The sequence below is a fragment of the Theropithecus gelada genome, chromosome 20 (assembly GCF_003255815.1).
Source record: "Theropithecus gelada isolate Dixy chromosome 20, Tgel_1.0, whole genome shotgun sequence".
Classification (NCBI taxonomy): Eukaryota; Metazoa; Chordata; class Mammalia; order Primates; family Cercopithecidae; genus Theropithecus; species Theropithecus gelada.
This window is the reverse complement of record NC_037688.1, coordinates 39536916-39554239: the sequence shown is the minus strand read 5'-3', so window position 1 is coordinate 39554239 and position 17324 is coordinate 39536916. Positions and strand designations below refer to the sequence as shown.

At 48.0% G+C, this 17324-nt stretch overlaps 1 protein-coding gene across 1 annotated transcript in view; it reads right to left on the bottom strand.

The window, feature by feature from the left end:
* PLCG2 (phospholipase C gamma 2) overlaps positions 1-17324 on the bottom strand; it is a 184705-nt gene that overhangs the window by 52243 nt on the left and 115138 nt on the right. Inside the window, exons 12-17 of the mRNA XM_025370127.1 lie at positions 16387-16472; positions 14254-14374; positions 8741-8909; positions 3739-3843; positions 1487-1576; positions 669-844 (exon numbers count right to left, since the gene is read on the bottom strand). Coding sequence (XP_025225912.1) covers positions 669-844; positions 1487-1576; positions 3739-3843; positions 8741-8909; positions 14254-14374; positions 16387-16472 — 747 coding nt within the window. The remainder of the gene's footprint in view (positions 1-668; positions 845-1486; positions 1577-3738; positions 3844-8740; positions 8910-14253; positions 14375-16386; positions 16473-17324) is intronic.

Sequence of the window (17324 nt, the reverse complement as noted above, 5' to 3'; positions counted from 1 at the left end):
CTTGCCTTGTTTCACTGCACTCATCACAACTATACTTGCATATCATCTGAGTGACTACTTTTTCATTGCCCATCTCCTTCGAAAGACGCTAATGTCCAGGAGGACAAAGACATTTGTCTGGCGTAAGTACCGCGCCTAGCACAGGGCATGCCCTCAAGAAGTATCTTTTAATGCACTGAGACATGGATAAGTGAGTGGATGAATGAATGCACAAGCTCATCACAGCCTATGATGGCTTCAAAAGGACAGCTATAGCGTCCCCCTTTTACGGAGGAGACAGAGATGCTAGAAGGCTGTCTGAATCATCCAGAGCTGCAGGACCCACTCCAGGGCCAGGGCCGGGGGAAGTGAGTGAGGCCACATCATCTAAGTGTAGGGTCAGATCTTGTCTTTGTCTAAAATGTTCGTATTTTGTTCATCACAGACTTTTTTGCATTACTTTTGATTTTTTAAAAGACTGCCCTGAAATTTCATTAATCTGGATTACTGTGCCCAGGTGAGTCACACCCACCTCACTCTTGTCCCAGCCTAGAAGAGCGTGACAAATGAAACCTGGGATTCAGGTCCCAGAATGCCCAATTCCTGCCTGAGCTAGAACCACTTGCCACCCTGCCTCATCCAGCCAGCGTGGAGGAGAAGGCTGGTGTTCCCTGGGTCGGGGGCATTACCAGAAGGACAGGGTGTAGTCATTGGGGAAGGTCTCGCTCTCCCGAACCAGGAAGGTGCCGTCCTTGCCCCCCGTCTCCATGCAGTATTCCTGCAGCAACTTCTCGGCACTCGTCCTCTTCTCCACCTTCTTGTGGAACCATTTCTCCCCAAAATGTAGCTCTGTAGGGGGTATATCCTGGGCCGCAAAGAGAGGAGGGGTTTCTGAAAGCCTTGGACCAAACCCCAGCATCACTAGACAGGTCATTCTGCCTCACCCTGACCCAGGGCACCAGATAGCATAGACAGGCCAGTCTCAGCTGCTCCCCACCCGAAGGGGTCTGGCAAAACAGTACCCACTACCCTCCTCTGCCTGCCTCCCACTCCTGAGAGCCCTCATTTATGGTGGCCTCCTGGCATCCTGAGACATGGAGTGAGGGGTTCCTAGCATAGCCCTCCATTCTGTTCTATGGGAAGTCTGAGAGCCATGATGCCCTAGGCGCTGCAGAAGTAAACAGCGGGAAAATGACCACAGCTGGAGGAGAGGGCAACAGGAAAGCCTGGGACCAAGCCAGGGCACCGGCCTCCATCTAAGGCCAATCAGGCCCTTTAGAGAGCAGGAAAGCATCTTGAACCTCACTGGTTAAAGTACCTGCAGCAGTCAGCCAATCAGAGACAAGCCAACCAGGCCATGGTACCCAGAGTAGCAGCAGCTTCTTCAGCTGAGCATCCTCTTGCCAGCTGAAGCCAGAGAAGCCACATGGGAAGGAGGTCCCGAGGGCTGGCTGGTCCTTGGGGGCCCCTGGGGACCTCCTCCCTATGTGGCTAGGGTGCCCCCTACCTGGGGCACTTCCTCCTCCGTAGTCTGTTCAATGTCATCACTGAAGGACAGCTTGGCGTCAGCAATGGCGCAGTAGTGCCGAGTCCATTTCTAGAAAGTGAAACGGGTATTAGTGCCCCCCAAGGCCTCTACCTCATCAACTCTGGAGCCCAGGAGCCCTGCAGGGCGTCACCCCAGCATCTACTGTGGATGTGCTTTTCCCACTTTCATAGACATTTATGGTGACTTCTCTGAGTTCAATTCTCTTCAAGGCATTTCTTTTTTAAAACATTGATGCGTTTTGAGCTTCTTTTACTATTTGAGCTTCTTTTTGGACTTTTTAAATCCATGTGTCTAAGGTAGGTACACCTCCTCATCATTTTCTTTTCTATTTCATCTACCTTTTGAGACTATCAGGATTTTCTGTCCAGTTTGTCTAGAGATCTTACCTTCAATATTTACTTGTTGCTTAATGACTTTTTTTTTTTTAAACTGGTGAAATTTAGTCTCTGGTTTCACTGTAAAGTACCAGTGTTAAGTTCTGAGTTTTGGTCACTGTTTTATTGTCATGCATGATGTTAATGTGAGAGGAGGCTGGGTGCAGGGTATGCAGAAACCTTCTTTTTTTTAAATAATGTTTTTATTTTTATTTTTTATTATACTTTAAGTTCTAGGATACATGTGCACAATGTGCAGGTTACACACATATACATGTGCCACGTAGGTGTGCTGCCCCTTTTTTTTTTTTTTTTGGAGACAGAGTCTCCCTCTGTCACCCAGGCTGGAGTGCAGTGGCTCAATCTCAGCTCACTGAAACCTCCGCCTCCCAGGTTCAAGTAATTCTCGTGCCTCAGCCTCCCGAGTAGCTGGGACTATAGGCACGTGCCACCATGCCCAGCTTATTTTTGTATTTTTAGTAGAGACGGGGTTTCACCATGTTGGCCAGGATAGTCTCGATCTCCTGACCTCGTGATCTGCCCGCCTCAGCCTCCCAAGGTGCTAGGATTATAGGCATGAGCCACCGTGCCTGGCCCAACTTAATTCTTTACTTAAATATTGCCATTTTTGGCTGGTCACAGTGGCCCACACTGGTAATCCTAGCACTTCAGGAAGCCGAGGTGGGCAGATCACTTGAGATCAGGAGTTCAAGAGCAGCCTGGCCAACATAGTGAAACACCATCTCTACTAAGACTACAGAAATTAGCAGGGCGTGGTGGTGCGCGCCTGTGCTCCCAGCTACTCAGGAAGCTAAGGCACGAGAATCACTTCAGCCGGGAGGTGGAGTCTGTGGTGAGCTGAGATGGTACCACTGCACTCCAGCCTGGGCAATGGAGCAAGACTATCTAAAATAAATAAATAATAAACATTGCCGTTGTTATGTTTATATCTAGGATATAAGAAGACATGTAAAAACATACTCAAAAATGGACATACACATTAGGTAAAGGGATAGAAGCAGCATTAGAGCCTGAAAAATAAGGTTTCTGGTGGAACAACTCTGGATTGGAGGACACGAGGGAGTCAGGGCGACCTAAGTGCACGCGGCAACAGATAGTGGATCCCGAAACAGGAAAACAGCCTGAATGGACACAGTGGTAACACTGAAATACAGTCTATAAACTAATTATTAGTATTGTACCAATGTTAATTTCCTGATTGCACTAATTATACTGTGGTTATGTAGGATGTTATTAATAACATTTGGAGAAGCTTGGTAAAGGTAGATGGGAATATCCCATACCATTTGTATGTGTATGTAAATATATTATATTGAATCTAAAATTATTTCAAAGTAAAACATTAAAAATGCGAAAGGAAAATAAAGTTGGCCAGGCTTAGCGGCTCATGCCTATAATCTCAGCACTTTGAGAGGCCAAGATGGGAGGATTGCTTGAGCCCAGGAGTTTGAAATCAGCCTCGGCAACGTGACTAAATCCCGTCTCTGCAAAAATACAAAAAATTAGCCAGGCATGGTGCTGCACACATGCAGTCCCAGAGACTCAGGGAGGTCGAGGTGGAAGGATCACTGGAGCCTGGGAGGTCAAGGCTGCAGTGAGCCGCGATCACACCACTGCACTCCAGCCTGGGTGACAGAGCGAGACCCTGTCCCACAAAATAGATAAAGTTTAAGTAGGAAGGTAAATTCGCATGGCAAAAACTCACTTGACTAAAAATGGGAAAGACAGACATATTCTCAGAGCTCCCTGCAAGGCTCCAAGAAGCAGCTGCGAGGGGGGTGGCCATAGTGGCTATGGGAAGGGACCAAGGCCCACCTGGTCGATGGAATCCCACATATACAGCTCTCCCTGTTGCTTGTGCTCATCCTTCTTGTCCTCCACGTTGACATCCACGTCGCCTCGGGGACCCAGCTTCTTATGCTGAGGGGAAAACATACACATAGACTGTCTCCATGGAGACCCAAGTTTAGGTCTCCGAGCCAGCAGCCTTCATCTGCCTCTTCCCACCCAGGGCCTTTGCACTGCCTGTTCTTGCTGCCCAGCTTCCCTCTTAGTCTGTTCAGCTCTCCAGGTTACCCTGAACGAGGAGGAGGAACTTTCCTTATAGCTTCATCTAAATATAGCCTATACTGGCCGGGCACAGTGACTCAAGCCTATAAGCCCAACACTTTGGGAGATTGAAGCAGACAGATTACTTGAGCTCAGGAGTTCTAGATCAGCCTGGCCAACATGGCGAAAACCTGTATCTACAAAAATATAAAAATTAGCCAGGCGTGGTGGCACGCACCTGTAATCCCAGCTACTCGGGAGGCTGAGACAGTAAGATTGCTTGAACCTGGGAGGTGGAGGTTGCAGTGAGCTGGGACTGCACCACTGCACTCCAGTCTGGGCAAGAGAGTGAGACTCTGTCCCAAAAATAAATAAATAAAAATAGCCCACAGTCCCCTTCCCATCCTGCCACTCTCTAGCCCCAGGCCTGCTTTATTCATCTCACATTTCTAGCCCTACACACACCATGTGATTGTCTTCTGTCTTCACGGCTAGAATATAAGCCCAATAAGGGCAGGGATGTTGTTTTGCTTCCTGTTGAGTCTCTTGTGCTAGAAGAGCACTTAGCAGACAGTAAGTGCTCTGTTGATACTCGGTGAATACGCAACACCCCCTATGCTCAGCCTTCTCCAGCACACAGAGGGAAAGGCAGGCTGCAGTCCAGAGGGAACAGGCTGGGCAGGATGGCAGGAGACCCGCTGGGGATTAGACTAAGGCGACCTGGGTGCAAAGAGCACTAAAGCTATTCGACCAGCTGTGTGACCCTGGGCAAGTGCCTACACTTCTCTGAGCCTCAGACTTCTCATCTACAAGATTAAGACAGTGATGACACCTGGCCTCCCACTCAGGCAAGCATCTGTAAGTTGAGGGTCATGTAACCTGGTGAAGGAGCTCAGGATGGGGAGTCAGATCCAGATTTGAATTCAGGGCCTATTACCTTACTGGCCATGTGACCTTGACTGAGTCATCATCAGAGTCTCAGTAATCTGTCTCATAAAATGGGGATGTAGCAGCCCCTGTGGGATCCCGTAAGTCAAAGAACGTGAAAGTTAAGTGCCAACAGTGAAGCAGGACCTCAGTGTCCCATTGTGAATGGCAGCATGATACATGATACAGGCATGGGAAAGCAGGCTTTGAGGGCAGACCACCTTGACCTTGAATAATTTCTTCAGCAAATACTAAATGTGTGCCCCTGGCTGAGCTATTTAACCTCTGAATCTCAATGTCCACATCTGTAAAGTGGACAAGGGCTGAGGTTATTTGTCCTGCAGTGCCGTGACGAGACTGAGGAAGAAGATACGTATGACCATGCCTAGCCCAGTGCATGGTACAAGGTGACTGGCCAATGCCATTTCCACCTCATTTCTTGAAATAGAAAGAAGTGAGCCACAGCATATCAGGTGTGGGGCAGAGGGTGCTCTAAAAGGGGCCTTCAGTACTTTGCATCCTAGAACAAGAGCTGAAAAATCCCTGGGAACACGCAGCGAGCCATCCTAATGGAAACAGAAGGAATGAGCTGGGAGCAGGGAAGAGCAAATGCAACCAGGCTGCCCTGAAGAGTCACCAACCAGGTGCCTGAGAAGCCATGGACCCTCCATGGCCAAGCTCCCTCCACCCCTTATCCTGCCAGGAAGCATCCCTTGGCATCTCCGAAACAACTGCCTGGGCGCAAACAGTGTGGGAGCTATTTTGTTAACTCATGACCCTGGGCAGGTGGCTGCACTTCTCCAGGCCTCACACTTCTCATCTGCAAGGCTAAGACAATGACAGCTGATCTCCTGCTTAAGTAAACATCTGTACCTTGAGGGTCACAGTCTTGGCCAAACACTCCCTGTGCGCTGATGCTCTTACCCATGGGGGCACCAACATCCCCTCCTCTGGTTCGGCTTAGCCAAAGCTCCTTGCACTGCCTGGTGTTTCTCTGTTGATGGGTTTGTCTCCCTTATGACTTCTTGGAACATAAGGATTGTGTCCAATGTATCTTGGTGACCCAGTGACAACTGAGGGTATATGCCACATGTTGACACCATCCACACCCTTGTGTGTGCTATTATTCCCCCAACCTGGTAGGACATCCCCCTTCTCTGCTTACTGCTATGGTCTGAATGTCTGTGTCCTCCCAAAATGTGTATGTTGAAACCTAATCCCCAATGTAATGGTATTTGGAGACGGTGGTTTTGGAAGATGGTGGCTGTGTCCCCACCCAAATCTCATCTTGAATTGTAGCTCCCATAATTCCCACATGTCATGGGAGGAACTCAGTGGGAGATAACTGAATCATGGGGGCGTGTCTTTCAGGTGGTATTCTTGTGATAGTGAACACATCTCATGAGATCTGGTTTTATAAATGGGAGTTTCCCTGCACAAGCTCTCTTGCCTGCCACAAAGTAAGATGTGACTTTGCTCCTCCTTCATCTTCTGATACGATTGTGAGGCCTCCCCAGCCATGTGGAACCATGAGTCCATTAAACGTCTTTCCTTTATAAATTACCCAGCCTTGGGTATGTCTTTATGAGCAGTGTGAGAATGGGTTAACACAGAAGGTGATTAGGTCATGAGGGTAGAGTCCTCATGAATGGGAATGAGAGTAGAGCTCTTATGAATGGGAATGAGGGTAGAGCTCTCATGAATGGGAATGAGGGTAGAGCTCTCATGAATGGGAATGAGGGTAGAGCTCTAATGAATTGGAACGGTGCCCTTATAAAAGAGGCCAAAGATATCTCCATGTCCCAGATGGTTATTTATTAATAAATAAATATTTAAAAATAAAAGAGGCCCCAGAGAGCTGCCTCACCCCTTTCACCATGTGAGGACACAACTAGAAGTTGACAGCCTACAACTTGGAAGAGGACTCTCATACCAGCACCCTGACCTTGAACTTCCAGCCTCCAGAACCGTGATAAATCAGTTCCTGTTGTTTATAACCCACCCAGTTTATGGTATTTTGTCACAGCTGCAGGAACACACTGAAATACCTAGGAAACAGCTGTTTGTCCTTCCCCATGAGCTTGTGGGAATGTCAACAAAATTCACATTCGCTCCTTCCATGAAAGGCTGCCCGCTAGGGACTTCAGATTCCACCGCCCTTGCAGGTAACACGACTGAGTTCTCATGCACAGAACAGAAAAGGACGGGACAGCTGACTTGCTTACCAGAAACCATTTGCCCTGGACACCCTTGGACTTCCCGTGCTCTGAGCTGGAACTCGGATGTGCCTGAGACCCAGCGTCTACCACACAAACAAGGACAAAGCAAAGTCCCTTCACCATTTTTGTGTAATGAGCTCCTTCAAAATCTGGAGAAGGCTACAGACCCCTTTCTCAGAATAATAATGCATAAAATTACAAAGGAAACTCGATTATATTGAAACATGATTAAGACATTAAATAGGACGGGCGCAGTGGCTCACGCCTGTAATCCCAGCACTTTGGGAGGCTGAGACGGGCAGATCACGACATCAGGAGATCGAGACCATCCTGGCCAACACGGTGAAACTCCATCTCTACTAAAAATACAAAAAACAATTAGCCGGGCGTAGTGGTGGCGCCTGTTGTCCCAGCTACTCTGGGAGGCTGAGGCAGGAGAATGACATGAACTCGGGAGGCAGAGCTTGCAGTGAGCCGAGATCGCGCCACTGCACTCCAGCCTGGGGGACAGAGTGAGACTCCATCTCCAAAAAAAAAAAAAAAGATATTAAATAAATATTTGCAATACACTAATAGATGTGTTTCTTTATTAACATCTTAAATAAGATCTAGAGGCAGATCTTATAACCTCCATAATTCCAAAGTGATGACGAGCACATTATTTTGAAATATTTGCAGTAACTGTAAATGTGATATGAAAATACTCATGACTTCCACTGGTGACAGAGCCCCCAAGTGGCTTGCTGCCAACGTTCATAATGGAAGGAAGTATTAAGTTTTATGTACAGGTTAAACAAATAAAGATGTAATTTTTTTTCTGTTGAAGTTCACATGCCCCTCTGATTCTAACCGTGGATTCTTTGGGGGTCTGTAAAACCCCAGTTGAAAACTGCTGCCCTGAGAGATGGTAGAGCAGAATGAGGGTTCCCAGGTCCCTGAGTCACCTTGTGGGTTAGAGCTCAAAACTCACAGAACATTCTCCCTCGTGTGGGGAAGAAATAAACTCTTTTGTGCTTTAAGCCACTGCATATCTGGTCTCTTTATCCTAATAATTCAAAAATCCAAATGTTACCGTGGCATCCCTAGGCACACATATAATCACTCATCTCCCCTGTAGCACTAGGAATAACAGCTCTATTGCTGCACTTAGTGTTTTCTAGCCACTGCCCGCCTCCCACACAACCGGAAGCTCCAATCACAGGAACAGCACCCAGGTCGCTGGACACCTCCAGCACCTCAAATAAGGCTGACTCCGAGAGAGGGTGGGGAAGGTTCACCAATGAACGAAGAAACCATAACAAGTTAGCCTTTAACGTAGCCCCAACTACAGGACAGGCGCAGTCCCACGCACTGTGCACGCCTTCCCTCATATGATACTCCCAGCAAGTTGGCCAGGTGGGTTCTAATATTACCTCCCCCTGAGAATGGTGAGAACAGAGGCTCCCAAAGCTCAACGACTTTGCCTGGAGTCACAGTGTTAGTAAGGAGAGCGGGTTTGAGCCTGTAGAGTAGGACCTGGAGCAGGCCCAGTAGGACACAGAACTTGGTGAATGGGACCCAGAGCCAGGGAACCGAGCCACTGGGCTCCCTGGACAGCTGACAGCAGCACCCGGGGTGCCTACCTTGATGATGATCTTCTCCCGCAGCTGGCTGGGTGAGGGCAGCTGGTCAGCGCTGGCCTCCGTGGGCTTCATCAGCAGCAGGTCACCAAACACTTCCTTGAAGGTCTTGGCCATGTGACGCTGCTGCTCCACGCTGCAGTGCTCCTCGATGGACAGGATCACTGGGAAGCTGCAGGCGGAAGAGGGTGGGCAGCTCGGCAGGGGGAGCAGGCACCTCTGCATCTGCCCCACAGAGGGGCCAGGGCAGCTTGGCTCTGGGGCAACAGAAACCGGGTGCTGCTCGGGGCACAGCCCCCACATCTGCCCTCTCAGAAGGAGAGGGGACCTTATCCTGGGTGTGAGGGCACAAGCCTTGGGACTCAGAACAGCTGCAGTCTGATCCAGGAGCTTCCCCATACCCCAGAATGCACCTTTCCTCTGTATTTTCTTTCATCCATTCAAGTCTTTAAACTTATAGAAAAAAGTCTCTAATTGTTTTTAAGTTTCAAACTTACAGAAAAGATCAAAGACAGTGCAATAAGCACCCATGTAAGCTTCACCTAGGGTCACCAACATTGACATTATCCCACATGTGCGTCTACCTACTTTAGTATATTTATTATTTCATCTATAAAGTGTATTGGTTTCCTATATTCTCATTCATATGCACACATAGTCAATTTACATATGTATGCATGCATACATTTATTATTTGTATGTGTATATATGTATATTTATATAAGGTGTCTGCATTTATAGATCATTTGTGTGTGTGTATCTAGAGTTGATTTTTCTCATCTATTGAGGTTATGGTCCATAAAGTCACCAACAACATTGATTAGCAAATACCTGAGCCATTGCTCCTAAGGGGAAATACAGGGTCAGGGCCTTTTGAGCCTGTGGTCACAACATTTACCTCAACGGATCAAAATCTGACCTTGTTTTATGTGTGTTTCTGTTTAAAGACACCTGATTTGGTATATATTGTTGACTGACGTCAGGCTCACAGCCAGCATCACTGTAATTTGTGCCTGAATGAAGCGTATCTGACACAGATATTTTCTCCACTGGGCACATCACAGCCTTCATCATGCTCAAGAACACCAGGCAGCCCTCAGCACTGTGCTTTGGACCATCTGAACAGCAAAATTACCAAGAAAAAGCTCAAAAACAGGAAAAATGTGGCACTCAACAGACGGCGAGAAGGACACTTGCTGAAGCTTTCATGCTGTAGACCAGGACGGTGAGCGCTGCTTTGCTTAACCTCAGCTGAACACATGTGCGTCATGTGAGTCTCATTTCCCACACTTTGTGCGTGTCTCAAAATGACTTCAGAGTGCTTTGAGATTTGATTTGGGGTTACAAGTCAATTTTAGCAAGTAGGTCAATTCAGTTACAGAATTCACCAATAAGGATCACCTATCTCCGTCTATATACATTCACATATTAGTACATGCATATACATACATACATATATACGCATATATATATTTATGTGTGTGTGTGTACATATACAACACACGCACACTCCTCCTGAGGGAGCAGAAAACTCATTTAGTTATTTATTTTTACATTTTTGGAGATGGACTTTCACTCATTGCCCAGGCTGAAGTGCAATGGCACGACTTCAGCTCATTGCAACCTCTGCCTCCCAACTTCAAGCAATTCTCCTGCCTCAGCCTCCTGACTAGCTGAGATTACAGGTGCCTGCCAGCATGCCCAGCTAATTTTTTGTATTTTTAGTAGAGACAGGGTTTCACTATGTTGGCCCAGGCTGGTCTCAAACTCCTGACTTCAGCTGATCTACCCACCTCGACCTCCGAAAGTGCTGGGATTATAGGTGTGAGCCACTGTGCCTAGCCTATATTTACATTTCATTTATACATGTATTTACGTTTCCTCCTGAAGCATCTGAAGTGAGACGCGGACATCCTCCACAGGTATCTCTTAAGAACAAGAGCATACCCTGACTTCACCACACCATGTCACCCCAGGAAATTATCTTTAAACAATGATTAGACATATTCATCATTAGACATACTCAAATTTCCCCAGTTATCCAAGAAACATAGTGTATAGATGGGGTTTTTCCCACCGAGAATCCATTTGAGGCTTGTGCATGGCATTTACTATGAAACAAAATTACTATTATTTATTTTATTTATTTTTTTTGGAGACAGAGTCTTGCTCTGTCGCCCAGGCTGGAGTGCAGTGGCGCGATCTCAGCTCACTGCAAGCTCCGCCTCCTGGGTTCACGCCATTCTCCTGTCTCAGCCTCCCAAGTAGCTGGGAGTACAGGCGCCCACCACCATGCTCGACTAATTTTTTGTATTTTTAGTACAGACACGGTTTCACCATGTTAGCCAGGATGGTCTCGATCTCCTGACCTTGTGATCCACCCACCTCGGCCTCCCAAAGTGCTGGGATTACAGGCATGAGCCACCACGCCCGGCCGAAAACAAAATTATTCTAAAGGCAGCTATGTCACTTCCATAAACAGGAAACCACATCACTCGATAGAAATGAAGGTAAAAGTGAAAATAAACTGACGATGATAAAAATAAAATCCTTAACCATGTTCCAGCTCAAGTAAATCATAGCCTCATCACTCCTGGAAAGCGTGGACCCAGCTCATTCCCCAATCCTGATCCACACACCCTTACTAGAACACAACAGCTAAAAAGCTTTTAGAACAAAGGCTAGTGAATTGGTATCAAAACTTAACTGGCAGCAAAATGTGAACCATTCGAATGAATGCTGCTTGCAATCATTTTTTTAAATCCCTCTTAATACCAATAAGGATGCCTTTTGCTGCAAAAACATTAATGCATTCATGTGTAATTACAGAGTTCTAGCCCTATAGGTGTTAGATGATTCCAGGCCTATTTTAACCAGAAAAAACTTCCTCTAGCCACGAATGAGATAATGTTCAATGAGTGACTATCAACTCACAACCATAAGCACCTATGTCCTGAAAACGAAAGCAAACTCTCAAAGCAGTGTAAGCAACCCCTCCACAGTGTCTGTTAACACAGGCTCCTTCCATCTGCCTGGCGAAGGTTGGCACTAAGAAGGGCTAGGGCCCTATGGGGGAGAACACTGCGAGGCAGACATCATATGCTTTCATTGAAAGGTTTTCGCCAAGTGGGAAAAGACGTCCATAATTTCATTGTCTCAGAGCAACGCCTCCACCCAGCTCGAGGGACATCTGCAGTAAATGCAATAAAAATAACCACTCAGGCTGGGCGCAGTGGCTCATGCCCATAATCCCAGCTCTTCGGGAGGCTGAGGCGGGAGGATCACCTGAGGTCATGAGTTCAAGAGCAGCCTGGCCAACATAGTGAAACCCTGTCTCTACAAAAATACAAAAATTAGTCAGGCGTGATGGCAGGTGCCTGTAATCCCAGCTACTCGGGAGGCTGAGACAGGGGAATTACTTGAACTCGGGAGGTGGAGGTTGCAGTGAGTCAAGATACTGCCATGGTACTCTAGCCTGGGTGACAGAGCGAGACTCCATCTAGGAAAGGGAAGGAAAAAGGGAGGGAAAAAGGGAGGGAAAAAAGGAAAGGAAGGGAAAGAAGGAAGGAAGGAAGGAAGGGAAAGGAAAGGAAAGGAAGGGAAAGGAAAGGAAAGGAAGAAAGAAGGGAAGAAAAAGGAAAGAAGGAAAGAAAGAAAATCAATCTTACTGACTGAACACTAACTCTATGCCAGGTGCAGGGTTAAGCACTTGCTGTAATGGCATCTCATTTAATCCTCACAACTGCCCTGTGAGGTGCACACAATTTTCACCTCTGTTTTTTAATGTGGGAATTGAAGCATAGAATGGTAAGTGCTTTGCCCAAGCTAGTACTTCACAGCTGGATTCAAACTTGGCAAAAAGGATTCAGAATCCATACTCCTAAGTGCTATTCTACCCCAGAAGGGATAAAAAGACAACTATCATTCCACTGAGCCTACAGACGGCCTCTTGCCAGCTCTCAGAAAGAATAAGGAACCCAGACCAGGAGTCAGTATATGACGGCCTCCGCCCCAAATCTGGCCTGCCATCTATTTCTGTAATTTGTAATTCAAGTTTCAACTGGAACACAGCCAAGCCCATCTGTTTACCTCTTGTCCACGGCTGTTTTGCACTTCAGCAACAGGGCTGAATAGTTGCAACAGAGACCACAGGACCCACAAAGCCTGAAATATTTCTTTCTTTTTTTTTTTTTTTTTTTGAGATGGAGTCTCGCTCTGCCACCCAGGCTGGAGTACAGTGGCGCGATCTCAGCTCACTGCAAGCTCTGCCTCCCAGGTTCACGCCATTCTCCTGCCTCAGCCTCCCGAGTAGCTGGGACTACAGGTGCCCGCCACCATGCCCGGCTAGTTTTTTTTTGTATTTTTCAGTAGAGACGAGGTTTCACCGTGTTAGCCAGGATGGTCTCGATCTCCTGACCTCGTGATCCACCCGTCCTGGCCTCCCAAAGTGCTGGGATTACAGGCATGAGCCACCGTGCCCGGCTAGCCTGAAATATTTCCATCTGGCCCTTTACAGAACAATTCCGTTGACCTCCAGCCCAAATCAAGATCTTCTAGTGGGACCGACAAGGATTAGACCTGAGGTTAGAAACCCTTGAAACAAACCTAAATGTTCTCATCCACTTAACCTCTCCTTGCCTCAATTTATACTCATCTGTTAAATGGAGATGACCATACCCACTTTGCGGCAAAGAATCAAGATGATCACACGTACAAAGGACCTAGCACAGAGCCTGGCCCCAGGCGGCTATTCAAGAAATACACCACCACCACTACTGGCTGCTTGGATTCTGCCTGTAGAAACAGGTTTGGCGGGGGTGACAACTAGGCAGAAAAGAGGGAATTAGGACAGAAGGGGAATTTTAACTTTCCTTGCCTCTTTTTTTTTTTTCTTTGAGACAGGGTCTCGCTCCGTTGCCTAGGCTGGAGTGCAGTGGCGCAATCTCAGCTCACTGTAACCTCTGCCTCCCAGGTTCAAGCAATCCTCCCACCTCAGCTTCCCTAGTAGCTGGGACCACAGGTGCATGCCACTGCACCCAGCTGATTTTTTTTTTTTTTTTTTTTTTTTTTTTGTATTTTTGATAGAGACGGGGTTTCACCATGTTGCCCAGGCTCTTCTCCAACTCCTGACCTCAGGTGATCACACCTCAGACTCCCAAAGTGCCAGGATTACAGGCATGAGCCACTGCGCCCAGCCTTTCCTTCTCTTTCAAGGGTTCTGAAAGTGGGGGCCAGAGAGAATGAGGAGGCGGGGTGGGCACGGAGCAGCCACAGGGTTTCCCAGCCAGAGCCTCCTCGGGGCTCTAGATTCCGGGAGTAACCTGCACTCTCGGCCTGCAGGGGGTGCTAACACTCGGGTGAGAACTTGATGGCACTGGCTTTGGCCAAGATGGGGCCCAGGCCTTCCTACATTTGGAGGGAGGCGTCTATGTGTGTTTGCCTGTCTGTGCATCTGCCCATCCAATCCTAGCTGCCTTCCTCTTTAAGTCACACCACCCAGAAATCAGCCAACTGACCTTGAGGTAACAAAGGCGTGCTCTTTGATGGCCTGTACGACGTCGTCAAACTTGATCTTGGTGGTCCGCGTCCAGCCGTGGTAGATGATCGGCTTCCCATCGGGCCCGTCCCAGCAGTCTACTACAGGGAGAAACGTGGCAGGCTCAACAACACATGTGTTCACCGATAGCCCCAAGGTCAGCCCCCAGCCCACACACCAGTTCACTTACTAGACAAGGACGCCCACACTCCCTCCATTCGGCTGCCAACAGGAGGACACGCATTTCCCTGTGTAAGCAGGGTTCCCTGTGTGCTTACATAATGCAAGTGCAGCTGTCCAAGACAAGCTAGTTTCAATGCTGTTTTTTTTTTTTTTTTTTTTTTTTTGGAAGATGAAGTCTCACTCTGTTGCCCAGGCTGGAGGTGCAGTGGCACAATCTCGCCCCACTGCAATCTCCGCCTCCCGGGTTCAAGCAACTCCCCTGTGTCAGTCTCCCGAGTAGCTGTGACTATAGACGCTTACCACCACGCCCAGTTAATTTTTTGTATTTTAGTAAAGACAGGTTTGCACCATGTTGGCCAGGGTGGTCTCGATATCCTGTCCTCATGATCCGCCCGCCTCAGCCTCCCGAAGTGCTAGGATTAGAGGCATGAGCCACTGCGCCCGGCCTTAATGCTTCTTTTTAAAGAAGATTTTACCACGTGTTTTATTTTGACTTTGCCTGTTGAAAACCCTGACTGCCTTTTCTGCCCGTGGAAATGATACAGAGCAATGAGAAATTTATTTGTAAAGGTTCACAGTAAAATTTTCAAACAGAAATGGGTCATGTGGAAGGTGAACATCCCCAATCTTTTGGACCCCCTGAGGGCACAGGAGCTGACTGCTTAAAGCTTTTCTTCTAAACATTTGTTTTTTCCTGAGGGAGGAGAAAAATCATAAATGGGAGGAAAGTCTATAGAATAACTGCTACAAAACGTTGCTTCCATCATGAGTGGTTTTGGTAACACTGGAGCGTAAGTCAGTGGTTGTTGCCTTTGTTGTTTTTATTTTGTTTTTTTTTTTTTTTGAGACAAAGTCTCCCTCTGTTGCCCAGGCTGGAGTGCAGTGGCACGATCTCAGCTTACTGCAACCTCTGCTTCCCGGGCTCAAGCGATTCTTGTGCCTTGGCCTCCCAAGTAGCTAGGATTACTGATGTGCACCATCACACCTGGCAATTTTCGTATTTTTAGTAGAGACAGCATTTCGCCATGTTGGCCAGACTAGTCTCAAACTGATCTCAAGTGATCTCCTGATCTCAAGTGACCCGCCCGCCTCGATCTCTCACAGTGCTGGGATTACAGGCATGAGACACCATGCCCAGCTGGCTGTTTCCTTTTCTCAGCCAAATGCACCCATGAGCCTTTGGTGAGAGAGAGGCTGGAAGGAAAAGAGCCAGAGAGGCTATGAGAAGGAAGGAGGGAAGTAAGGCCTCTGCCATCTGCTCAGCCACAGATGCCGGCCGACCCTTCTTTTCTTTTCTGTTTAGACACAGAGTCTCGCTGTGTTGCCCAGGCTAGAGTGCAGTGGCACAATCACAGCTCACCACTGCCTCAACCTCCTGGGCTCAAGTGATCCTCCCACCTCAGCCTCCCAAGTTGTTGGGACCACAGGTGCATGCCACCACACACAGCTAATTTTTTTACTTTTTGTAGTGACGGAATCTCACCATGTCGCCCAGGCTGGTCTCAAACTCTTGGCCTCATGCAGTCCTCCCACTTCAGCCTCCCAAAGTGCTGGGATTACAGGCAGGAGCCACCATATCCAGCCCTGATCGTTCTTTTCACATTTGCTCACAGACCCCCCAATCCAGGTGATACGGGGTACCTGTGCACACCTAGGACCCAGCTGCCAAAACACAGTGGGCGTCTGTTTGCCTTCCTCTAATACCAGCCCAGGAGGAAGCTGAGGAGATATAGATGACAGGGACTCTGTCTCAAAAAAAAAAAAAAAAGAAAGAAAAGAAAAAGAAACATCACACTCTAACCTCATAAATATGCACAGTTATTGTGTGTCCATTAAAACTTTTTTAAAATTTGAAAGAAAACATAGAGCAACCACATGGTTATCCTCAATTTGCTGTGAGCGTGACCTCAGCCAGGAAGGAGCTACTCACGTTCAATGCAGCGACAGCCCATGCGCAGGCAGCGGATGTAAGCTTCCGGGGACGACTCGCTCCGCAGCTGGTCACCTGTGAGGTACCTGCAGGAGAGAAGGCAGGTGGCCGTGAGGGGGTGGCAGTCACAGGGGTTGGGGGGCAAGCCTGCACCTCAGAGTGTTGCGGGGGAACTTCTCAGCCTGAGTTCCCAAACCCTGAATTCTTCCATCTAGAAAGACTCAAAGTTAAGGCCTAGGACAGAAATACACAATTCCACGGTCACACTGGGCATGAGCTTTGAACTCAGGTCACAATCACAGGAGGTGACTGCTGACCACCTGGGCAATGCAAGCATGGAGAGGACATGTTCTTTTGAGGAGAAGTTGGTCAAAGCACATCAGAAGCAAAAAAAGCTGCAGAAGATGAATTAACAAAGCCCCGTGGCCACCCTCTGGGTCCTCGGTCTAAACAGAGATGGGCGCTTCTTTTGATATCAGGGCCCAAGGCCAGGCACAGAACAGGCATTCAACAACTGTTGGTGGAATCCACTATGCGAGGAGCCACACCCACCAAAACTGCCATAAGAATGACTCCTTAACGCACTTTCTTCCTCACCATGATTCACCTCAACTTTTTTTTTTTTTCTTTTTGAGATGGAGTCTCGCTCTGTCGCCCAGGCTGGAGTGCAGTGGCCGGATCTCAGCTCATGGCAAACTCTGCCTCCCGGGTTTGTGCCATTCTCCTGCCTCAGCCTCCCGAGTAGCTGGGACTACAGGCGCCCACCACCATGCCCGGCTAGTTTTTCGTATTTTTTAGTAGAGACGGGGTTTCACCGTGTTAGCCAGGATGGTCTCGATCTCCTGACCATGTGATCCACCTGTCTCGGCCTCCCAAAGTGCTGGGATTACAGGCTTGAGCCACTGCGCCTGGCCCACCTCAACTTTTTTTAAAGTTTG